Below are 25,785 nucleotides of genomic sequence, written 5' to 3'. Positions count from 1 at the left end.
TACACTACGATGTGCACACAAGTACGCACTAATCAAAAGTACGACTCAAATCCAAAAGAACGAACATTAAACCCATTCTTGATTAGCAGCCTCACTGAGCGACGCAGCCCTAGAGTCAAAAGAGAATTGAGCACTAGGAACTCACTAGCAGCCTCATGGTACGATGGATATTGGGGGCTCGATGATTTGGTACCATCTATGGGGCATGAATGCCTCTTGCTAACGAGACCTACAACCCAAGCTGATTCACCCTTTAGGCCAGTATGATTTTTACAAGGTAGCTCAAAACAGCTTCCAGCAATGGTGGTAGGCTTCCATTAGTATTTGGCAGGTTGGGCACCTTCTCCACAATGGGTGGTTCAGTTTGGTCATTGTACGACTGGCCAGCATTGCTTTTCCCACCACCCTTTGTATGATACAAGCCTTTGAGCTTCTCGTATCTTGGAAGAGTCACCCAAAATGCCCCCTGGCCTTTTACAAAGACATGTCTGAATTCTGTACCTCTGGGGGCATTTGATTGACTAAAGGAAGTACAAATGGTAAAGAGAATTGCCTGCTCAAACAAAAATGTCATGTGCACATGCCATAAAAGAAATCTCATCGAGCTGCTCGCTGCTGCTGTAATTCCTTCCCTACACTAACCCTGCTGTAGCAGCTCGCGCTACTGCTGCTGCTGCAGCCCCGCCCGCCTTTTCCGCCTCTGCCACCAGCTGCCCCCTTGGGGCAGTCGCTCCCGCCATTGCCGCCCCCGCCTTTTGCTGCCAGCGCTCCCGCATTATCCCCCCCCCCCCGGCCCGCCTGCTATTTTTTTCCTCCCAGTTGCATCCTGCAAATCGGTACCTACAGCATTGAGTCGATTTTGGGGCAGTGCTTTGCGTGCCAAGTTGCAGAATCCGCCCGCCGTCCTCTTCTTACGCCACAGCAGTAGACACAGATGGAGGCTCCAGCTTCGCCACAGAGGGACTCGCCAGAAGCCCCCTCGCCCGACCCTGCTGAGCCCACCATTCGACTTGCTCTTTCGCCGACAGAGCAAGCGAGCCTTGCCGCAGAGGTAGAGCGTTTGCAGGCGACTTCAGTCATCTGCAAGGTTCTCGGCACCCGACCTAGCACAGGAGAGCTACGAGACCTACTACAGGCCCGCCTTCTCGCAGAGGTGGGCAAGATCTTGGATGTCCAGATTCTCGGACATGGGTACTACCAGATCGAGTTCGAGACCTCCGCGATGGCCTCCAAGGTCATAGCTATGAGTCCACTGGCCATCCAAGCATCCCGCGCCCACTTTCGACAGTGGCGACATGGTTTTGACCCGACTTCGGATGTGCTAGTAGAGGAGGCAGACATCCCCATCTCAGTCTGCTTTCCGGGTTTACGAAGGGAGTACCTACCACTTCTCTCCAGGATTGGCTCCGCCATCGGGACTGTCCTGGAGACACCTCGTACGGCAGCATCAGTAGCTGCCAAGGCGGCTTGCATCTCCTCAGTTCGAGTTTTGGTCAGAGATACCCACATACTCCCGAAGGTCATCCTTCTGCCTCGGGTGAGTGGGGGTTGGTTTAGACAGAGTGTGGAGTACTCGGGTCTCCCGAACCAGTGCTTCATTTGCAGACACATGGGCCACCTAGTGAAGGCCTGTCCACGGAGGAGGCCACGACCTGCACCTCAGCCTCAGCCTCAGCCTCAGCCTCAGCCTCAGCCTCAGCCTGCCAAGGCTGGGCCGCAGCCTCAGCCAGCGGCACAGCGCACAGATTCAGAGCCACCCTCCGAGCCTGGGGCTCCAGCGAAGGAGGGGTGGCAGCAGGCCCGTGGCCATCGACGCCAGGGGCCACAGCGACAGCCTGGCACTAAGAGTGGCCCTCAGGTGCCTACTCAGCAGCAGTGGGTTCCCACTGGGAACCGCTTTGGTCCTCTTGAGCAAGAGGAGCCCCCTACGCCAGCCTCCACCTCCGCTTCACCCTCGCCAGCCGCCCCACCTTCAGAGTTCCCCTCCTCCTCCTCATCCTCCCCCCCGCCCTCTGCTCCCGTCCACTCCCCACCTCGCCCCTCTACCTCTGCCGCCCCACCCCACTTTTCTTCCCCTCCGCCCCCCCAGCTCCTTCTCCCCCCCCTCCTGCTCCAGTACCACCATCAACTCAGGAGACTGGTCCCTCGCCGGCGGCTAGGAGATCTCTTGGCAGCGCCTTTGCCACGAGTCGCCTAGCGAGAGAGGGTCAGCCCTTCTTGCGGCCCCCTCTGCAGATTCAGACATCTTCCCTTGCAGCTATCCCTCGTGGTCTGACGAGCATTGACCTCCGACGCCGCTGGGATTTCTTCGACTACGGATTCACTCGCTTTCTCGGCGATTCTGCAGCAGACCACGAGCCAGCCTGCTTCAGGGTCCACGCTTTGTTCCTCGCCGCAAGGGGGACAGAGGCATTGGACTCAGCAGTTGGTCTCTCCTTCCCCCTCTGTGGTAGGACCGAGAGAGAGTGGTCCCTCAACTCAGTGGTGGGATGGTTGCATACACAGGTTCTCGAGTTCTCTCACCACATGGGAGAACTTGGAGTTACAGATTTGGTGCAAACGTTGTGGCCACTGGCCAAGTTTGCGGTGACACCCCCAAACTCAGCAGGATGTAGGCACAAGGCACATTGTGGTGTACTTTTTTGCTGATACCCAGTGTTTGCCTTGCTATGTATACATTCATGAGGACTCCTGGAAAGAGGAGGTTGCTTTACGCACGGCTCGCTCTACTTGGGCTTGGGCTAGGCACTCACTGCAGTCTCGCCTATCTAGAGGCCGCTCGGATGCGGATTACTCCCCATCCAAGCCAGCCTCGAAGATAGCCCGTCTTGCTGCTGCGGCAGCATCTGTTCTCTCTCGCTCCCCATGAGGATCGTCTCGTGGAACGTGCAAGGATTAGGTGGGTCCCAATTTCAGGACAGCGGGGCCGATTGCGTCAGGAGCTTCAGCCTTGCCTTGTGGGAGGAGAGATTGATCTCCTTATGCTTCAGGAGCACCATCTGTCTGAGAGCCGCATTCGGCGATGTGGTCAGATTTTGCGTGGACGATATGATACCTTTTGGTCAGCTGCTTTTGGAGGCATCTAGGGTGGGGTATGTATGACTATTGCAGACTCATTGCAGCAGGCCATTGTGGGCAGAGGGATTATTGTGCCAGGCAGGGCTCAGTGGATTACTATGCAGGTTCAGGGTGGCCTTGTGGGCTTCTTGAACATCTATGCGACCAATGTGGTGAGTGCTCGTGCAGAGTTTTGGTCACAGATTGTTGAGTCTTTGCTACAGGCTGACCATTGGTGTGTAGGAGGGGACTTCAACATGTTGGAGGACCCTTCTGACAGGATCGGAGGCAACCATGCTACTGTGCATGGAGTCGAGTTAGCAGCTTGGGAGAGGTTGTGTATGACTTTGAGGGTCTCGGATACATGGCAGTATTCTGGCTTTGTGAGGCCTCCAGAAAGTCTTGACTTCTCTAGATCGGACCGCAGAGTGGGAGGAGTGAATCTATCGCGGATAGATCGCTTCTACACTAGTGACCACTTCAGTGACTTGGGGGGATCAATGGGCATCCTGGCAGGGACATCCTTCTCGGACCATGCACCAGTGATCCTCACAGTGGCAGACAGGCAGAGGAGTGGGAGCACGATGCTTCGCATCCCAGAGTGGGTCTTGTTGGACTTAGCACTCAGAGAGAGGGTAGAGGCTCTTTGGACAGAGGGCATGGACAGCCAAGCTCTTCCTGCAGACAGAGTGGCCTCAGGCCTAGCTCAGCTTAGCCATTCTTTTCTCCAGGAGTCATTGGCTCGACGGGCTGCAGCGAGAGAGGAGGAGCAGCGTCTAAGACGAGGCATTGCTTCACTACAGAGGATGCAAGAGCAGCATCCAGACAGTCCATGGTTGGAGGAGCAGTTACAGCAGGCTCGACAGGAGCTTGCTTGCACAGAGGAGAGGCGTCATGAGTTTGCCTTTCACCGACAGGCATCTCAATGGACTCAAGTGGGTGACAGAGTGACTGGTGCTTTCTTTGAGACAGTGGGACCTCGGCACTCGCATGCCAAGGTCAATCAGTTGAGGAGACCCGATGGGTCCGTTGTTTGTGAGCCCGAGGATATGCGTCCAGTTGCTACTGACTTTTACCGTTAGTTACTGTCGGCTGAGCCCCAGACAAAGCGGCAGGATGCATGCAGGGAGCAGGTTTGGGCACAGATGCCTTGTCTTGTGACTGAGGAGATGCGCCAGAGGCTAGAGATGCCTCTTCAGCATGAGGAGCTGCACACGGCTCTTAGGGCCCTCCCTCGTTGTAGCTGTCCAGGTGAAGATGGGCCGACTCCCAGCTTCTTCTTGGAGTACTGGGACCTGCTTGGCCCAGATCTTTGTAGTGCCTTTCAGTACATTCTGCACACACGAGTGATGCCGGATAGCATGAGTGAGGGCCTGATTTACCTCATTCCAAAGGAGGGTGGCTCCTTGGATGAGATTCGACAGTGACGCCCCATCACCATCCTCAACTCAGCCTACAAAATTCTTACCAAGGCTCTGAGTTTGAGAATTCAACCACTTTTGGAGAGCCTTATACATGGGACTCAGACAGGTTTTGTCAAGGAACGCAGTTTCCTTGACAACATCTTCACTTTCTAGGAGGCTTCTGCCCTGGCACGGCTCCGTGGGGAGGACCTTGTGATTCTTCTTCTCGATTTTGAGAAGACATACGACAGAGTTGACTGGGACTTTCTAGAGGGCACTCTAGAAAGGATGGGCTTCTCAGATGCCTTGATCAGAGGGGTGTCAGCTTTGTACAGACAGGCTCATTGTCAGGTGCTTTTGGCAGGAGGTAGAGGTGAGCGCTTCATGCTCACACAATCGATCAGACACGGTTGTTCTCTTGCCCCATTTCTCTTTCTGTTCTACGCGGAGGCGATGAGCAGATTTTTGGTGTCACAGCAAGTTGGTCTAAGGGGCTTAGCACTCCCTATACGGGGGGATGAGCTTCTGGACGCTGAGTTTGCCGACGACTCAAGCCTTGTACTTAAGAGGGCCAGGAGGCCAATCTACACAGATGTGAGCAGGCTTTGGAGACCTTCTGTTGTGCATCGGGCATAGTGATCAACTGAAGAAAGACAATGGCTTTCTCGGTTGGCAGTGCTCCTGTGCCAGATTGGATGCCAGGAGAGGGTTTCAGGTGGATTCCCCCAAGGACTGCAGTTCGGTACTTGGGTCGTCAGGTTGGTTTGGACTTGTCCCCCGAGCAGCAGATTGCTCCTCTTCTCCTGTCCATCAGGAGGAAGCTGTTACATTGGAGCTCAGCACGACTTTCTCTGGCTGGTAGAGTAGTAGTTTCCAACCAGGTGTTGTTGGCGACTATGTGGTACATCACTTCTTGCTGGATCTTCTCGAGTTCTTGTATCAGTCAGGTTGAGAGGCTGATCAGGAACTTCCTTTGGTCAGGTCGTGACACTCAAATTGCCCGAGCCAAGGTGGCTTGGTCGGTCATCACACTTCCTTGTTCTCAGGGAGGGCTTGGGATCATTGATCCAGCACAGCAGAGCAGAGCCCTTCTTGGGAAGTTCGTCGTCAGAGGACTTCTTCTAGGCGAGGAGCCCTGGAAGGAGTTCTTGCTGCAGAGGCTTCATGCCAGGGTGCCTCAGTCAGCAGGCCCTTGGCAACCTTCGACCAGATGGATCTTTTCAGAGGTGCGCCGAGTTGGTTTGAGCAGGAGACTGGAGGACAGATTCGCTGTGAGTTTGCTTCGATCTTGGGACCTCTTACGGCGTGGCCTAGAGCAGAGACAGCCGACGTGCACGGAGGAGCGCCTACGGCAGCCCCTCGTCTAGAACCCCATGGTTAGCACTCAGAGAGGCCACTTGGTTGGGAGTCGGCCTCATGTTTCTTGGGGTCCCATGGCAACAGGTCAGCGCGCTCTCTAGGTGACTGGCTAGAGTTCACAGGTTTGTCAAAGGAGGTGCAGGGTTTACAGCTACAGGGCATGAGAGGGGTGCAAAGTATGTGTCACATAGTTACCCGGAACGCGGAACGGGAACGGCAACGGGCCTCCCTGCGGAACGGGGGAACGGCAAGGGGTCCAAAACGGGAACGGCGCGAAACGGGAGGCATTAAAAAACACCCAAATAATGCAATTTTTAGCGTTATGTGTTTGAACTTTGAATACAAGTAGTGTTAGAGTCCTTTGACTCTAATACTCACAAAAAACATACCGTTCCACCTTATTATGGCTTGATTGTATAGTGTGGTGATGCGCGGTCATAGTACGTTCACAACAGACACAATGCATGCTTGAGATAGAGAGCTTGAGAGAGGCTTCACTTCTTGAGACGAAGGGAGAGAGAGCTTGAAGCCTTGAAAATTGAGGGCAAGCCCAAGAGAGAGCGCCTGAGAGCTTGAGGCCCGAGCGCGAGGGTAGAGGAAGAGAGAGAGAGCTTTGAGGCTTGTTGCATTTGGGAAGGAAAGGGGTGAGGGGGGAGCAATTTATAAGGAAAAACACACACCCAAAATCTGCCCCTTTATGCTTTCTTACCATTGCTGCCGTTCCCGGCCGTTCCAGGCCGTTCCGAGACGTTCCGGCCCCGTTCCCCCCTGCCGTTCCGGTATTCACTGGTCTGTCGGAACGCCTGGCCGTTCCGGGCACCTGCAGCAGGTCGGAACGCCGTTCCGGCGTTCCAGGCCTTGCTAGGGGTGTTCCCCGGTAACTCTGATGTGTCAGGACATCTCAGAGTCAGTTCCAGCTGAGTGGCTCACACCTCTCGAGCCAATAGCACCCCGGTGGATGGGAGCCTTCACACGACTGGAGATTCTCATTTCAATCAAGGCCTGCTCACAGACTGTCCCAGCCCTGTTCTTCGAGCTTCAGGGTGGGGGACGATTACAGCGAGTTGCAATAGAGGCCCCGCAGGTAGCAAAGTGTTGTTTCCAGAGGATCCGAGTTGTGGGCATTGTGGGAGGACTTGCGTCATAGACCCGGACCCAGCAGCTCTAGAGACTGGACACTGAAGGCTATGGGCTTGGGAGTGTTGTCCACTGGCACGAGTACAGTGGGATCCTGGTGAGTGGGTATGGAGGGACCCCCTCTCTTCTACAGACCACCCAGGAGTCCCCTTCTTTCAGTACACTGTTCGACTTGGACGTCATATACTTGCAGCACAGAGAGAGGCCCGCCCCGCTGCAGCACGTCATTGGCAGGAGGAGGGCCTCACAGTCGAGTTCTTGGCAGCTTTTTGGCAGAGGCTGTGGGACTCCAGACAGCCGAGGCGAGTCACCTTGTTCCAGTGGCTGGTTGCACACAGAGCCACAGCAATAGGGAGCTGGCTCGTGCATAGTGGTCTCTCGGCCGCATGTGCAGCCTGTGACCAGTTGGTGGAGAGTCAACGTCATTGTCTTTGGGACTGTCCCTCGGCCCAGCAGGTGTGGCTCCGAGTTCTTCGGTTGATGCCTGCTCTCTCCACGGCTCGACAGTACACTTGGGGGGCAGCGGCCTGGTCCACACTCACCGGCCCAGCACTTCATTTTGAGCTATCTTCCACCAGCAAGATGATAGAGATGCGGGGGCGTCCTACACTCCAGCCTGCTACAGAGCTTACTCCACAGGAGTGGTGCAGTGAGAGAGAGGAGTGCTGGGAACTCATCAGTGGCCTAACACTTTGGTTCATCTGGCGGGCCCGCTGTTTCCCCATCTTTGAGGCTCGCCCTGTGCCACCAGCAGAGACAGTTCGTGACTTTTGGCTAGAGCTGATCCATACTCTCAGAGGACCGCTTGAGGGACTACAGGGTAGCTCCGACCGCATGCGGGAGCGCCGCGAGGCTTTCCTTCGACTTTGGCGCCCTGGGCCTTTCTACACCATAGTCCAGGGGATGCTCAAATGGCACTACTGTCCACCTGTGTGGCTCTTCCCTCCTCCCATCTCTTGATTTAGCCTCATTGTATATATGATGTTTTCTCATTGGGAGAGTCTCCCCATCATGCTTGTTGTAGCCCTCTCTTGCGAAGGTGGATGTAGCCCTATGGGCAGTTTTCATTAACTAATAGAAGGATCTCTTTCTCGGAAAAAAAAAATGTCATGTGCATATGTTTTGTTCAAGAGAAGCACAACTAAAGCTGCCTGCACTTGAAAATTGATTTTCCAAAACCAAAATTCGACGATTTGCGAGGTGTGCACTTAGAGACACAATTAGAGCTCGTACCATTAAATCACAAAAGACTTTTATAGGTTCCAGTTTGAGAGACGAACTTCCATTAGAGAAGCAACTCAAAACACACCAAGAGACAGGTGTCCCAAACAGAACTTTGACACGGGCCATTGAGGAGCGAAGTAGTCACCACTAGTGAATTTTTTAGAAATAATGCAACCGGCTCCTAACATAGAAGGGTTCAAGAATTTGGACATAGTATGTGCAAGAAGCAAGCAGGTGGGTGCCTTGATCCAAAGGATATTACTCATTTGGAGATCAACACATCAGGAATAGATAGGCTATTTACATGAGTATTGTCTACAAAAAGATGATGGCCTACGGGAGAAAGAAATCATTTAGGCAAGCGCTCGCTGCTGCTGCTCTCACGCGCTCACCATCGCTGCCCACCTCCCTGCTTCCCTTCGTGCTGCCCTGAACCTGCCAGCCCCGCCCCATCTCCCCCCCCTTGCACTGCCTCGCGCTGCCCTGAGCTGTCCACCATGCCCTCGCGCTGCCTTGGGCCTGCACACCCACCCCGCACTCCCTCCTCGCGCTACCTGCAGCCTGCCCACCATTCCCTCACTCCCTCCTCGCAGCCTGCCCACCATTCTCCCACTTCAACCTCCCGCCCCCTGGCCTCAGCCCTATTACACCCCCCGCCCCCTCTTTTCCACCCCTTTTTCGCCTTCTTTGAGCCTGTAGGCTGTTTTTTCAGCTTGCTGGCATTCACCTCGCCACCAACGACCCTATCCTCTCAGCAGCAGACACAGAATGGCGGCCTTTGCTCCGCCTCAGAGGGACTCCATAGAAGCCCCCTCGCCCGACACCGCGGAGCCGACCCTTCGACTGGATCTTTCGCCAGAAGAGCGAGCGAGCTTGATGGCCGAAGTGGAGCGCTTGCAGGCCACTTCGGTTATCTGTAAAATCATTGGTACTCGGCCCAGTCGGGGTGAAGTTCGGGATCTACTACAGGCCCCTCTTCTCTCTAATGTGGGCAAGATTACAGATGTCCAGATCCTCGGGAGAGGGTACTACAAGGTCAAGTTCGAGTCTACAGACATGGCAACCAAAGTGATCTCGATGCGCCCGCTCGGCATCAGAGCAGCTCAAGCTTACTTCCGAAGTTGGCATCACAGTTTCGACCCTACTACAGATGTGCTCGAGGAGGAGACAGACTGGCCGATTTCGGTTTGCTTTCCAGGCCTAAGGCGAGAGTACCATCCCCTCCTACCCAGGATTGGTTTCATGTTCGGGACAGTTTTGGAGTCTCCACGCACGGCAGCTTCAGTTGTGGCCAAGGCCGCAGGTCTACCTACTGTGCGGGTTCTTGTTCCTGACACACACTCCCTCCCCAATTTGGTACTGCTGCCTAGGGTGAGTGGGGGATGGATTAGACAGACTGTGGAGTATTTGAGTCTCCCAAACCAGTGTTTCATTTGCAGACAGATGGGCCATATGGCAAAGGCCTGTCCTCCCAGGAGACCTCGACCAACAGCGCATGCGCAGCCGCCCAAGGCTGAGCAGGCCAAGCAGCCAGGTACACAGGATACAAAGGCTGGTACTTCGACAGAGACTAGTGACCAGCCAGTTGATGGTTGGCGGCAGGTGCCTGGCCGCCGCCATCGGGGGAGAGCTCACCCCACTGCTCCTCCTGGTGGCCGACCTGCTGCAGCTCAGCACCACTGGGTTCCGACTGGGAACCGTTTCGACCCCCTTCAGCAGGGCCTACCTGAGGAGGCCCCGTCCACTTTTGTTCCTCCACCACCGCCTCCTCCACCCTCACCCGTTGCCGCCCCGCCTCCCCCACCTCCCCCCCCCCCCCCCCCACCTCCACCTTCGTCCCCCGCCCCTCCCCTCTCCTCGATGGGGCCCACAGCCTCGTCTCCGGACCCCTCCGCCACTCCTCCTCAGACAAAGGGTACTGGCTACACTTTTGCCGCGAGGCGTTCTCTTGGTAGTGCTTTCGCTACGAGCCGTGTGGCTCGTGAGGGACAGCCCCACTTGAGGCCGCCTTTTTTGGTGCTCACTTCTCTCTTTGCAGCGATCCCCAAAGGTCTGACCAGCTTCAACATTCGCAGACGCTGGGATTTCTTCGATTACAGCTTCACTCGGTTTCTGGGTGATTCCTCTTCCGACTTGGAGGAGGCCAGCTTTCGAGTCCACGTCCTCTTTCTTGCAGCTAGAGGCAGTGAGGCCCTGGACACAGCGGTGGGTTTCTCCTTTCCGTTGTGTGGTAGGGATACCACAGAGTGGACCCAGCATACAGTCCTGGACTGGCTCCAGACACAGGCTATTGAGTTCTCACACCACACAGGGGACTTAGCAGTGACAGATCTGGTACAAACACTTTGGCCTCTTGCCAAGTTCAGCGTGACACCTCCAAATGCAGCAGGTTGCAGGCACATTGTGGTACACTTCTTTGTTGACACTCAGTGCCCTCCGTGTTATGTTTTTGTGCATGAGGATTCTTGGACAGAGGATGTAGCCCTTAGGGCTGCACGCTCGGCTTGGGCTTGGGCGGGACAGTCACTTCTTGCGCGCTTGTCTAGAGGTCGTTCGGTTGCGGATATTACTCCCCATCCAAACCGGCCTCAAAGATAGCGAGCTTGGTTGCTGTTGCAGCATCTGTTTTCTCTCACTGACTCCATGAGGATCATCTATGGAATGTGCAGGGATTAGGAGGGCCCCAGTTTCAGCGACAGCGGGGTCGGCTGCTTCAGGAGCTGCAGAGATGCCTTGTGGGTGGTGAGATTGACATTCTTATGCTGCAAGAGTATCATCTTTGTGAGAGCCGCATTCGGCGTTGTGGTCAGATTTTGCGTGGTCGCTATGAGACTTTTTGGTCAGTTGCTTTTGGACCTGGAGGCATCCAGGGTGGGGTATGTATGACTATTGCGGAGTCTCTACAGGAGGCCATTGTGGGCAGAGGGATTATTGTGTCAGCCAAGGCTCAGTGGATCACTATGCAGATTCAGGGTTGCCCTGTGGGCTACCTGAACATATATGCGCCCAATGTGGCGAGTGCACGAGCAGAGTTTTGGTCACAAATTGTTGAGTCTCTGCCGCAAGCAGAGCAGTGGTGCATTGGGGGTGACTTCAACATGTTGGAGGACTCTTCTGACAAGATTGGTGGTAGCCACGCTACTGTGCATGGAGTTGAGCTGGCAGCTTGGGAGAGGTTTTGTATGACTCTGAGGGTTTCGGATGTGTGGCAGCACTCTAGCTTTGTGAGGTCCCCAAACAGCCTGGACTCCTCTCTTTCGGACCGCAGAGTGGGAGTAGGAGTGAATCTATCGCAGATAGATCGCTTCTACACTATTTTTCTGTGACTCGGGTGGGACAGTTGGCATCCTGGCAGGGACTTCCTTCTCGGACCATGCACCAGTGATCCTCACAGTGACATATAGACAGAGGCGGGGGAGCATGATGATACGCATCCCTGAGAGGGTTTTGTTGGACTCTGCACTCAGAGAGCGAGTAGAGGCTCTTTGGACAGAGAGCTTGACATGCACGATTCTCCTGCTGACAGAGAGACCTCAGGACTAGCTCAGCTTAGTCGTTTCTTTCTTCAAGAGTCCTTGACTCGCTTGACTGCAGCGAGAGAGGAGAAGCTCTCAAACGGAGCGTTGCTTCCATGCAGAGGATGCAGGAGCAACATCCAGACAGTCGTTGGTTGGAGCACTACAACACTCTACGCGCTTTTTGACGCGTAGTATTTCGACGCGGCATACCTTTCCACGCACATTTCGACCACATAGCGGACGTCGATATATGCGTCAATATATACGTGGCAACACACGTTTCAATGTCCGTCGAAATATGCGTAGCAACCACGTAACTCGACGAGTTACGTGGAAAAATGCTTTCTACGCGTATTTCCATGCGCGTATCGACACATATATCGATTCATATATAGACGCTCAAAAAATTGGGGAAAAAACCCCACCCGCGCGCAGGCGGCCATTTTTGCCTACGCGCACAGATCTAGCCCCTGCTTCTTGGAAACCTGTAGTGCAAGTATTGTTCCCCCTCTCCCTCCCCCCCTCGCCTCCATCTCTCTCTCTCTCTCTCCCTCAAGCTACATTGTTGTGTGTGTATGTGTAGGAAAGAGAGAGAGAGAGAGAGAGAGAGAGAGAGAGAGAGAGAGAGAGATAAGGAGACACAGAGAGAGAGAGAGAGAACTAACTAGAGATAGCTACGGAGATGGATAGAGAGAGAGAGAGAGAGAGAGAGAGAGAGAGAGAGAGTAGTAGATAGAGAAAGTAGTGGTGAAAGAGTTAGCTTGGATGCTGACCAATTGTGTGAAAAGGATAAAAACTATCTCTCTATCTCTCTCTCCCCCTCTAGAAGAAACTATGAAACTAAAAGAGGCAAAGGGCTTTTGCCCGCTACATGCATTGTCATGTACACCTAGGTGTGCACGTATGTGTCACCCTTATAGGATTTGACCAATAAAGATGAGAATTTGACCCGGTGCTCCTAATCTCCGTACACCTCTGGACCAAGGTGTGCGGAGATCGGGCAAGGCTAGAGAATGTGAAGTAGTTTACATTGTGAGGAGTATATATATTGAGACAACATTCATAATCATTTTAGATGGCAACATCATCAACTAACATGGAGGAAAAGATTGCATGCTCGTGCACGCTCTGCAAGTATCAAATCCAGCGCAAGCGTAGGATATGTAATAAGCATGTACACAAGTACGGAGAGTTTGCTAAAGAAACCGTACAAAATCTACGATACGACTCCTATGGAACGGGCATTGATTTTCGCGACATAACACCTATATCTGAGAGAGAGAGAGAGAGAGAGAGAGAGAGAGAGAGAGAGAGAGAGAGGATTATGCGTGAAGGTCCGACTAATCCAAAGCCAAGGATGGAAGCAGAGGAGGGCTTACAGACACAAGACGACGGCATGGAGGAGATGTTGGATGCCTTCTTCCAACCAAGCGAGGAGAACGCTAACAAAGCAGCACCAGAAGACGTGCGCCTATCTCCTGAAGACATGTTGAGAAAGTTGGCACGTCAACCAATCTATGAAAGCGCCAAAATATCTGTGCTTCGTACTTGTCTGTCATTTTTTAATCTGCAGTCAGTGTACGGGGGGGGGGGGGGGGGGGGGGGGGGGTCAGATGCAAGCGTCATTGCTTTGTTTAGGTACGTAACTTACAAAAGAGATTTTCCGATTGCAACGGTGACGTGCTTGGGGAGGTTTTAATTTAATGTGGCTTAAATAGGTTGTTGCGAGAGCAACTACTCCCGGCTACCAATAAAATGCCCCCCTCTAGGCCAGACGCAAAGCGACTATTGACCTCAATTGGATTGGACTACAACAAGATTCATGCATGTCCAAATGATTGCATTCTTTTTCGCAATGAATTCGTAAATTGTCTGTCGTGTCCTAAGTGCGGAGCAATGCGCTACAAACAAGATATGACACTTGTAGATGAAGATGCAATGGATGAAGACAATCCGCCAGAACGAGTTGGGGCATAGTTATGTCTGCAGTTAGAAATAGACGATGATACGGTGCAAGATCTTATCGATGATGCCTCACTAGTCGAGGCCTGTAAGTGTTTGTGTGAAGACATTGATTTACAATTAAGCTCTTTCTTAATTTAAACAAAGGTGTTCTAACGCTTTCTTTTGCTTTCTTTTACTTTCTTTGTGCAGCACTTTAGTATGGCAGACCAGTCATCATATCCCGGTTCTATGAGTGCGGGTGCATTTATGGGCTTCATCACACAGATGACGCCCACTCAAATGGCATAGGCATCTCAGTATTGGTAGCCACAGGTACGGGTACCACGCCTCCGGGCATGACACCCAAGGGTCCGACGCCTATGGGGGAGACGCCTATGGGGTTTTGCCCGCTTATCAGTACGACGCCTGCGAGGTCTCCCATCACGGCCGCTTCGACACCTAGGGGTACGGTAGAGGCGGGTACGTCAGCATCTCCGCTTCACAGGCGCACTCGCCGATCTTGGCAATCGTCAGGCGGAGGTGGTGGTTGCTATGGAGGAGGGTCCACGGATGCTTCGACCCCTCCTCGCTCACGACCCCCGTCCGACGCAGGCACACCTCTCGACACACCTCTTAGCACACCTCGGACACCTTGGGAGACACGATCCCAATGCCTCCAAGGTCTATACTATACGGCTAGATAGATAGGTTGACATGGATAGTGTCGGGACTGAGATAAGACAACGGGTTTGCCAGCTCTCGGAGGTGCAGTTTTCTAGCACCATCATGACTTCTTGGACTCATCAGGACCACGACAAAATCAATTATATAGTGGAGACCATCCTGAGAGAGTATCGGCCTGCTCCGAGTTCAGCAGAGGTTCCGAGGAGGTGGATCACGAATGTTGCACGGGACACCGTGAAACATCGTCGAGATGCAGCTCGTCGGGCTTTCAAGCAAGGCTCGCCGAAGCCTACGGGCATCTCACACGAGCCGTGGCAGCAGATCAAGGAGAAGGAGGAGACAACGGACACAAGGTTCAGGCCGCGACGTCTGGCCACGACGAGCCGTCAGGACACGAGGGGCACATCTCATCTTGGCAGCGGAGGCTTCCACACCTTTCGCTATGAGTTCGTGAGTTTCCAATCCAATCCTAGCTATGGCATTTTTTTCAAGAGCGATGAATCATGTATTCTATATTACTTTGGTTTTTAAATAAACGCACAATTTTGCAATACATCGAGCCCCGACACGCCAAGAGGAGACAGATGGATATCGGAAAGGAATTTATGATGTATTGAATGATCTTGCTGCTTAGAGTCTCGCTGATCGATTGAGGTGAGACGTTTGATCAAGACAAACCATAACCAAAATCACATTATTTGTCTCGATCAAACGTCTCACCTCAATCGATCAGCGAGACTCTAAGGCCTCCCAGTCTACAGTCTCTCCTGGTAGCAAGATCATTCAATACAACATAAATGCCTTTCCGATATCCATCTATCTCCTCCTGGCGTGTCGAGGCTCGATGCATTGCAAGATTCTGCGTTTATTCAAAAACCAAAGTGATTAAGAATACATAGTTATCTCTCTTGAAAAAAAACGCCATAGCTACGATTGGATTGGAAACTCACAAACTCATTGCAAGAGGTGTCGAAGCCTCCGCTGCCAAGATGAGATGTGCCCCTCGTCTCCTTACGGTTCGCCGTGGCCAAACGCCGCTATCTTAACATCGTAACCGCTGTCTCCTCCTCCTCCCTGATCTGCTGCCACGACTCGTGTGAGATGCCCGTAGGCTTCGACGAGCCCTGCCTGAAAGCCCGACGAGCTGCATCTCGACGATGTTTAACGATGTCCCGTACAACGTTCGTGATCCACCTCCTCGGAACCTTTGTTGAACCCGGAGTAGGCCGATACTCTCTCAAGATGGTTTCCACTATATAATTGATTTTGTCGTGGTCCTTATGAGTCCAAGACGTCATGATGGTGCTAGAAAACTGCATCTCCGCGAGCTGGCGAACCCGCTGTCTCATCTCAGTCCCAACACTATCTATGTCAATCTGTCCATCTGGCCGTACAGTATAGACCTTGAAGGCACTAGGATCGTGTGGCCCCCAAGGTGTCCGAGGTGTGTTAAGAGGTGTGTCGAGAGGTCTGTCTCCGTTGGACGGGGGTCGTGAGCGAGGAGGGGTCGAAGCATCCGTGGACCCTCCTCCACAACAACCACCACCTCCACCTAACGATCGTCGAGATCGGCGAGTGCGTCTGTAAAGCGGAGATGCTGACATACCCGCCTCTGCCGTACCCTAGGTGTCGAAGCGGCCGTGATGGGAGACCTCGCAGGTGTCGTACCCATAGGCGGGCAAAACCCGATAGGCGTCCCCTCCATAGGCGTCGGACCCTCGGGTGTCATGCCCAAAGGCGTGGTACCCGTACTTGTGGCTATCCAATACTAAGACGCCTGTGCCATCTGAGTGGGCGTCATCCGTGTGATGAAGCCCATAAATGCACCCGCACTCATAGAACCGGGATCTGGTGACTGGTCTGCCATACTAAAGTGTTGCACAAAGAAAGTAAAAGAAAGCGTTAGAACACCTTTGTTTAAATTAAGAAAGAGCTTAATTCTAAATCAACGTCTTCACACAAACACTTACAGGTCTCGACTAGTGAGGCATCATCGATAAGATCTTGCACCGTATAATCGCCTATCTCTAACTGCAGACATAACTCTGCACCAACTCGTTCTGACGGATTATCGTTATCCATTGCAGCTTCATCTACAAGTGTCATATCTTGTTTGTAGCGCATTGCTTCGCACTTAGGACAAGACAGAAAATCTGTGAATTCATTGTAAAAAAGCTTGCAATCATTTCGACATGCATGAATCTTATTGGAGTCCAAGCCAACTGAGGTCAATAGTCGCTTTGCGTCTGGCCTAGAGGGGGGCATTTCATTGCCAGCCGAGAGTAGTTGCTCCCGCAACAACCTATTTAAGCCACATTAAATTAAAACCTCCCCAAGCATGTCACCATTGCAATCGGAAAATCTCTTTTGTAAGTTACGTACCTAAACAAAGCAGTGACGCTTGCATCTGACCACCCGTACACTGACTGCAGATTCAAAAATGACAGACAAGTACGAAGCACAGATATTTTGGCGCCTTCATAGATTGGTTGACGTGCCAACTTTCTCAACATGTCTTCAAGAGATAGGCGCACATCTTCTGGTGCTGCTTTGTTAGCGTTCTCCTCGCTTGGCTGGAAGAAGGCATCCAACATCTCCTCCATGCTGTCGTCTTGTGTCTGGACTCTGTAAGCCCTCCTCTGCTTCCATCCTTCGCTCTGGATTGGTCGGACCTTCACGCATAATCTTTTTTCTCTCTCTCTCAGATGTAGGTGTTATGTCGCGAAAATCACTGCCCGTTCCGTAGGAGTCGTATCGTGGATTCTATACGGTTTCTCTAGCAAACTCTCCGTACTTGTGTACATGCTTATTAGATATCCTCTCTCTCTCTCTCTCTCTCTCTCTCTCTCTCTCTCTCTCTCTCTCTCTCCGTAGGTCTCTCTCTCTATCCATCTCCGTAGCTATCTCTAGTTAGCTCTCTCTCTCTCTCTCTCTCTCTCTCTCTCTCTCTCTCTCTCTCTCTCTCTCTCCACATACACAACAATGTAGCTTGAGGAAGAGAGAGAGAGAGAGAGATGGGGACGGAGGTGGGGGGGAGGGGGGGGAGAGGGGGAACAATACCTGCACTGCAGGTTTCCAAGAAGCAGGGGCTAGATCTGTGCGCGCAGGCGAAAATGACCGCCTGCGCGCGCGGGTGGGGTTTTTTCCACCAATTTTTTGAGCGTCGATATATGAATCGATATATGCGTCGATACGCGTGGAAAGCATTTTGCCATGTAACTCGTCGAATTACGTGGCTGCTACGCACATTTCGACGGACATTCACACGTGTGTTGCCACGTACATATCGACACATATATCGACGCCCGCTATGCGCGTCGAAATGCGCGTTGAAAGGTATGCCGCGTCGAAAAACTACGCGTCGAAAAGCGCGTAGAGTGTTGTAGTGTACAACAGGCTCGCCAGAAGCTTGGTAGCACAGAGGAGCGACGCCATGAGTTTGCTTTTCACTGACGGGCATCTCAGTGGACGCAGGTGGGTGACAGAGTGACTGGTGCTTTCTTCGAGGCAGTGGGACCTCGGCATACGCATGCCAAGGTCAGTCAGTTGAGGAGGCCCAACGGGTCAATTGCTTCTGAGCCAGAGGACATGCGTGCAGTTGCTACTGACTTTTACCGTGTGTTACTATCTGCAGAGCCTCAGTCAAAGAGACAGGATGCATGCAGGAAGCAGGTGTGGGCGCAGATGCCTTGCCTTGTGACTGAGGAGATGCGCCAGAGACTTGAGCTTCCACTTCAGCTTGAGGAGTTGCACACGGCTCTTAGTGCACTCCCCCGTGGTAGCTGTCCAGGTGAGAATGGCTTGACTCCCAATTTTTTCTTGGAGTACTGGGACTTGCTTGGCCCTGATCTCTGTAGTGCTTTCCAGTACATCTTGCATACAGGAGAGATGCCTGACAGCATGAGTGAGGGTTTGATCTACCTCATTCCCAAGGAGGGTGGCTCCTTGGATGAGATTCATCAGTGGCGCCCCATCACCATCCTCAACTCAGCCTACAAAATTCTTGACAAGGCTCTGAGTTTGAGGATCCAGCCACTTCTAGAGAGCCTTATACATGGGACCCATACTGGTTTTGTCAAGGAGCGTGGTATCGTTAGGTGGCAGAGTGTTGTTTTCAAAGGATCCGAGTGGTGGGCATCTGTGGGAGGACTTGTGTCATCGATCCTGACCCAGCAACTCTTGAGACTGGACACTGGAGACTGTGGGCTTGGGAGTGCTGTCCACTGGCACGAGTACAGTGGGATCCTAGAGAGTGGCTTTGGAGGGACCCTTTCTCTTCTGCAGACCACCCAGGCATCCCATTCTTTCAGTACACTGTTTGACTGGGACGTCACATACTAGCAGCACAGAGAGAGGCCCGCCCTGCTGCAGCACCTCATTGGCAGGAGGAGGGTCTCACAGCTGAGTTCTTGGCAACCTTTTGGGAGAGGTTGTGGGACTCCAGACAGCCGAGGCGAGTCACCTTGTTTCAATGGCTGGTTGCACACAGAGCTACAACAGTTGGGAGCTGGCTAGTGGCATAGTGGTCTCTCGGCCGCATGCGCAGCTTGTGACCATCTTGTAGAGAGTCAGCGTCACTGTCTTTGGGACTGTCCTTTGGCACAGCAAGTGTGGCTTCGTGTTCTTCGGCTGATGCCTACTCTCTCCACGGCTCGACGGTACACTTGGGGAGCAGCGGCTTGGTCCACCCTCACGGGCCCGGCACTTCAGTTTGAGCTATCTTCCACCAACAGGATGATAGTGATGCAGGGGGGGCGACCTACACTCAAGCCTGCCACAGAGCTTACCCCACAGGAGTGGTGCACAAAGAGAGGAGTGTTGGGAGCTCATCAGTGGCCTGACACTCTGGTTCATTGGCGGGCCCGTTGCTTCCGCATCTTTGAGGCTCGCCTTGTGCCACCAGCAGAGACTGTGCACGATCTTTGGCTAGAGCTGATCCACACTCTCAGAGGATAGCTCGAGAGACTACAGGGCAGCTCCGACCGCATGCGGGAGCGCAGAGAGGCTTTCCCTCGACTATGGCGTCCTCGGCCTTTCTACACCATGGTCCAGGGTGTACTCCGATGGCACTACCGACCACGTGTGTGGCTTTTCCCTCCTCCCGTCTCTTGATTTAGCCTCATTGTACATATGTTGTTTTTTCATTGGGAGAGTCTCCCCATCATGGTTGTTGTAGCCCTCTCTTGAAGAGGTGGTTGTAGCTTTATGGGCAGTTTCATTAACTAATAGAAGGATCTTTTTCTGGAAAAAAAAACAAAAAAAAAGAAATCATTTAGGCCCAACAAAGATGAAAGAGAAAACCGCATTCACCCTTGCAAGTTTCACCACGGCCACCTTTGACTGATGAAGACGCACCAAACAATAAGTGTTCTAATTGAATGACCAGTAAAAGCCACAATTACTACTAACACCAAATATGTCAAGGTGCTCGGATTGCATTCTATATGAATGGAAAATACACATAATAATTTAAAGGCGGCTGTAAAATTCATGTACAGTATTTTTGTCAAATACTGTATTGCTTCAGGAAGGTTCTTTGGACTTAAGCAATAATACTAAGCATCTTGTCACAAAGAAGCCATAGAGATGGTCTTAGAATTTTGTTTGCAACACAATCTAATGACCTTGAAACATAAAGGACATCTAAGCGGGGTTTCTCAACCATAAGGTCTTACTTACAGTCTCAAACCAATTGCAAAAATGCAAGGTGACTCTGAACATTTATGGGTGAACGTGTCACTTATCCACCAAAATTGTATGGTGGTTCAAGCTTTGCCAAAATGTCCGAAGCAGTTAGGTGGTATCACATACTTTGTACTCGGCAACACTTTTGTGAAGAAAAAACTCAGTTGCTGTAAAAATGACTCACAAAGCTCCTTTTGGAATAAACATGGTATTACTGAAGTTCTACTTTTGCTGATGACCACTGAATGCTCAATGATCTTTCTCTTCTTAGTTTAACTTCAAGCAAGCACAGGCACAACCTTCCAAAACTAATTAGACAAACGTACGTGTGTGATCTTCTTTTCCTCTTGAGCTTCATGAAGAGTTTCTAAGTGTTCTATGGCTCTTTCTTCGCTTTTCTCAGTAATTTTCTCCATAATAGTACATTCACTAAAGTCGTGCCTTCAGGATAGTCAATTGTTCGACAACTGTAAGCTAAAGGAATGACCATCAGAAAAGAATGTGTGGATATTAAACACACCTTGTTAAAGAGAACTCAAACTGTTGCAAGATAGAAAATCAGAAAAGAAAAAGACAAAAACAAAAATAACACAAAACAAGGACTTCACAAACTTCAACTCTTTCAAAGACTGAACTGAACCTGCAGCATCTCACCAGCTAAAGGCTGGCCACAGATGTGAACAAGGTTGCAGCAGTTATGAGTCGCTGGAATCTTTCCTTTCAGTAAATTTGCAGATCGAGGTTATCAAAAGCAATTGGCATCTTAATGAGCTCAAAAAGCAGTTACAGAAAAAAGGCATGCTTCCATGACTCTTGTAACATTAAACATTGCATATATAAGACTTGAAAGATGCACAACATAGCAGTTTAGTCTATGTTCTGTTCAACCGATGATTAGAGTTGTAGCTTCAAAAGGCTGCAGTTTTCCGTTGAGGTGGCAGCCACGTGGGTTGCTGACATGGAAGGCCTTGCACAAAATTGCGGAAGTGGCAGCAGAGCTGAGATGGCAGCTGAGAGGTAACCAGGACCAGAAGGCTGATCAGATCCAGGGATGCAACAAAAGGCAGCAAAGTGAAATCGCTAGGGACGAGTAGAAAAGTGAGATCGTTGATGAAAAGAAGGGAAAGAGAGATCGATTGACAAAAAATGGGTCTTTTGGTGTGCCAAAACAGCGATGCTGTACATCAGACCCCCAACTACTTTTGCAGAGGTGCTCTACTGCTCTGTTCTGACCTGCTTTTGCAGAGTGTTTATGAATGAGGTCCCTTGGCCTCAGTTGCATCAACAGAGCACTCACGTGTGGTGAGACATTTCAACGCCTATCAGAGCACAGAAAATTAACAAAGAAGACCAAAGGGACAGTAATATTGATCTTCTTGAGCAGCATTCTCACCACTTATGTCTTGCAGTTGACAATATTGTCCTGTACTCTTCGCTTGTCTTTGCTTTCAAGGTGTGGGCTTGCAAGATGATGTGCAATGGCCACCTCTAGTGAGAGGGATTGCTGCTAGATATACAACAATCAGGCCATTCTCCTCGTGGTCTTCAGGCTACGTCTCATACTCTAAAAGGAGGAGTCAACGACTTAAGTACCTCCAAAAGAATATGCAGGATTTGGATGATGCAGCTTGGATTGCACAAGTGATGAGTACAAAACCGTGCTTGACGCTCATGCAATAATGGCTGGCTATGAAATCCATAGTCACAAGAGACGCGTCCCGAGGAGTGGGGACAGGGGATGGGGGACAAGGCTCAAATGGAATTTAATATAAAAAAGAGGGCGACACGGCAAGTGGGGACGGGAAGCCCAAAAATGGGCTCCCCCTGTGACTATGATAAAATCAGATGATAATAATAAGTAGATACACCACGATAGACCCCAAACTCAGCATGAGCCCAGCCGCTCTCAATGTATCAACCATAACAGCCTGGCAACACACACAGCTCCATACCTGCTAACAAGATACAATGGGGTGTCATGAATCAAACACAGCAAGGGAAGTGCTGTGACAATGACTCGACTCTAAGCCCAAGTGGAATGAGTTGGGGGCTTGGGAACTATTCTAGAGTTAAGGCTCAGATTGACGAACAGTTCTGACTTCGATGTCAAATGATCAAATGAGCTGATTGGGTTCACATATCAGATATTGCAAGATGGAATATTTTCTTATTTTTTTGAGTAATTCTATTTATTGAAATTAACATATTTAATTGTGTGCACTTGAACCGTGAGGTTAGGAACTTAAGATCTACTGGAATTATTGAAAGCCATCAAGAACGGACAATTATGATGTGTCACATGATGGGTGACATTAAGCATCGCGAAGGGGTTGTACCGTTAGTTCGATAGGAGAGATCGGGAACAAATATTCCTAGTGCGTCACGTGAGGGTGATGGGAGCATTGGAAAGGGAATATTCCAATGGTCTGGCAAGATATTCCAAAGGTCTGGCAGGAAACCCGAACTGGATAAAGGAATACATGTAGACACACAAGCACAAAAATAAAGATGGGTTCTGAGAAGCTTAGCGCGGACTACGTTTAAGTGTTTTCCGAGAAAAGCAGATGATTTCCCGCGAGCAATCTGTGTTTGCATTGCATATTGCCTGAGAATTGCATCCTGGGACGCTTAGAATGTGAATGTATAGCATTAATTTTCAGCTCACTCAATTTTATTGAGTTTTGTCCAAGTTCACTTTTTTTTTTCAAGTGACCGACCGCCCACTTTAAAAAAAATGGACCATGCTTTAATAAAACAAACCAGCGCTGGCTGGAATATAAAAGAGCGTGCGATGCCTCTCTCTCTCTCTCTCTCTCTCTCTCTCTCTCTCTCTCTCTTTTCTCGCCAATTTTGCAGCCAGCCCCTCCCCCCACTCTAGCACTACCTCTTGCCTCTATTCCGACAAGGTGCGGGTGCCTATAAAAGCAGCCAGCGCTAGCAGCAAGGAGCACCTTCGTCGAGAATCTGCAAGTGATCATGAGAAGTCAATACTCAAAGTTCGCTTTCCCGCACTCGGAGCGAGAGGTACCAATTGTGATTTCGCGATACAAGTTGTTGTTTCGTGTTTTTGCTTTTGCAGGTACTCCATCACGGAGAAGGAGCAAGGAGGCCCCGGCCTATGCTCAAAGATTCCGGGAACAAAATCAGGAACTATCTGTAGGGCTTCACGCTCTAGGTACATACAAAAAAGGAGTTGAGAGCTCATCTCTCAGGATTTTCCCGCACGGAAAGGAATTGAACATCGAGTCTAATGATTTAGAACGGAGGAGTCAATCCGGTTCTTGTGCTTGTAAAAAAAGATTCTCCCTAATAAAGATTCTCGTATTTATTTTCAGCTTGTTGATTATTCGTGTGCGCTCCCGTTTGTGACAAAGGTATCAAAGCTCGGGTTCCTCTCTTTCTCTACATAGGAGGACGATTCCGAGAAGAAACGGGAAGAACCATGACAAGCCACAGAAGAACCATTGAAGACGAACTTCAACAAGTATGAGTTCAACTCGCAGAATTGTAGTAGCTTATCTCGCTACTGGCTGTCCAAAAGGTTTTGGACAGAATCAAGAAGCCGCAAGGAACAGATGCCAATAAGCATCAGTAAAATCCTATCGATGGTAGCAACTTGCAGGAGGAGGATGCAGAAAGAGGTGCAGAAGCGCACAAGAGACCTTCAGATCAGGACAAACGGCCTTCCAAGAACAAGGGCCACGAAAAAGAACTTTCTCTGCTTTAAAATAAGAACCTGATTATACTACTACATCTACGTCTCATACAGTATCTAAATCTTCTCCAAAGAAGAAAACTCATACTACTTTTCTACTAAAGAGAAGCCCAAGTTCAAGAAGGATAACCACAAGCGTCACCGAAAGATGCGGGTTTTCAAATCCGGTGACAAGGATGTCAAGTTTGACAACAACACAAGACAAAGAGACATCACCAAGGCACTGTCTTTCATCAGGCAGTTTGAAGTTGCTTTTGACAACGAAAAATTCACCGAAAAATCCAAGTTGCGTCATGTTGGGATGCATCTGTAATGTGCAGCGGAAGTGAATGATGGTGTATGGCTCACTATGAGTGATCAATGGGTGCTCAAGGTTCCTTTTACTGATGGGAAGGGAGAGCCTTCCTGGATTTAATGAGAGAATGTGCAATGACCAAAACGACGAGAGTGGAATGCAAACCGTAAGTGAGAGTGCTAGAGAGAGAGAGAGAGAGAGAGAGAGAGAGAGAGAGAGAGAAGAGACAACACCAGATTGGGTCCCAAACACCCCTCCAAGCACCCTCCTCTCTATTGCTAGAGAGGTATTTGTTTTAGATTGCACAAAATCTGGTACAATGCTTTTAGGTGATACTTGACGGCGACGATGTTGACGACGACGACGACGACGACGACGATGTTGACGATGACAACAATAACTGAAATTTGTAAATGCTAAGATCTGATGCTGTGGATTTGCTACTGTTGCAAGGCAAGGGTTGATCTACTACCACCAAGGCCTGCAAAAGCAGACACTGATAGTCAATGGCTGAAAACGAAAAACGCTAGCTGATCTGGGCTAAATCTGGAAAACGCTGGCTGGTTTGTGCTGAAAACTGAAAACGCTAGGCTGATCTGGGTGTTGGGGTCGTGATGACCAGGATCTGCAACAGGTGTTGCGGGTTCTCGTGAGGCTAAGGGCTGAAAACTGAAAACGCTGGTCTTCAATGCTGAAAACGCTCATCTTCTTGATGCAAAAATGTTGGGCTGTTTCTGGAGAAAACGCTAGAGAATGCGTGAGGGTGCTGCCGATTTGCGTGGGTCTACCCTCCTTGTGCCTCTTGCCTCTTCTGTTTATACTGAGCGCCCTGGCCTTCATTATATAGATGCCTACAACTGGGTCGAGCAACCTTCACAAGCCTCCCACGATTTGGTTGAATAATAATAAGTCACTTATTATTAATGCCAAGTAAGAGGTGGTTCCCACGTGCGGTCGGGACTCGTTCCCATGCGGTGGAACTGCTCATGCTGGATACTAGATCATGATGCTAATGCTATGGGTTGTGCAATTAGAGGGTATGCAGCTACTCTAAGTGCCTGGACATGCACGGCCCGCGTACAGGCTCACAAGGGTGCCAAAACACTTCCTAGGCTACCTAAACCCTAGAAGTAGGAACAGCTTGTCCACATACACATAGGGTTAGATGAACATGTGTCATCCCCCCCCTTTCAAGGTGAGGTACTGGTACCAAGCTGTATGGCGTCCGTAGATTCCGCCAACAACTCTTGGGATCTTGCGAAGTACTCTTCGTTGGCCCACTCTGCTGCGTGGGCCGTGCGATACTTGAACTTCATAAAAGTCTGCAATGCTTGCTTCTTTGGCCCGCGCCGAAAGCGACAAAATGATCTGCTACGGCTCCAATGCTCTAACTTTGTCTATGGTCATGGGTCCATTTTCTCCGAAGAATCTCCTCTGAGGAATATCCATGAAACCACTTAAAACACAAAACCATAAACATACTCGTTCCATGTCGAGTGACTGGAGAAAGATTGTTCTTCCTAAATGACCGTACATGCAATGCAAATGAACAAAGTGATGGAGTGTCAAACCGTTCACCCAACACATGCCAAAAGTGTGATCTAATCTTGACTTTTCGACCTAACCGATCAACTGTGGCAAATCACAACAGAATTGCCAATGATTGATGGACAACCGTGCTCGTCTTTTTCTGTGACTGTGTTATGCCGAGGAATGAACATGCAAAAGCGACCGACAAAACAGGCAATTGTGAAACATTGTGAA

At 50.8% G+C, this 25,785-nt stretch overlaps 1 protein-coding gene across 3 annotated transcripts in view; it reads right to left on the bottom strand.

Moving 5' to 3' along the window:
* LOC147450787 (uncharacterized) overlaps positions 1–25,785 on the bottom strand; it is a 65,497-nt gene that overhangs the window by 17,856 nt on the left and 21,856 nt on the right. For 2 of the 3 annotated variants that reach the window (XM_086520803.1, XM_086520804.1), the window contains exon 2: positions 20,338–20,478. The exons of the other annotated variant lie outside the window; for it this stretch is intronic. In XM_086520803.1, coding sequence (XP_086376929.1) covers positions 20,338–20,427 — 90 coding nt within the window. In that variant the 5' untranslated portion in view covers positions 20,428–20,478. The remainder of the gene's footprint in view (positions 1–20,337; positions 20,479–25,785) is intronic. 3 annotated transcript variants of the gene reach the window in all.

The sequence above is a fragment of the Adiantum capillus-veneris genome, chromosome 9, assembly GCF_014529385.1.
Source record: "Adiantum capillus-veneris isolate H3 chromosome 9, ASM1452938v2, whole genome shotgun sequence".
NCBI lineage: Eukaryota > Viridiplantae > Streptophyta > Polypodiopsida > Polypodiales > Pteridaceae > Adiantum > Adiantum capillus-veneris.
This window is presented reverse-complemented; position numbering and strand designations above follow the sequence as displayed.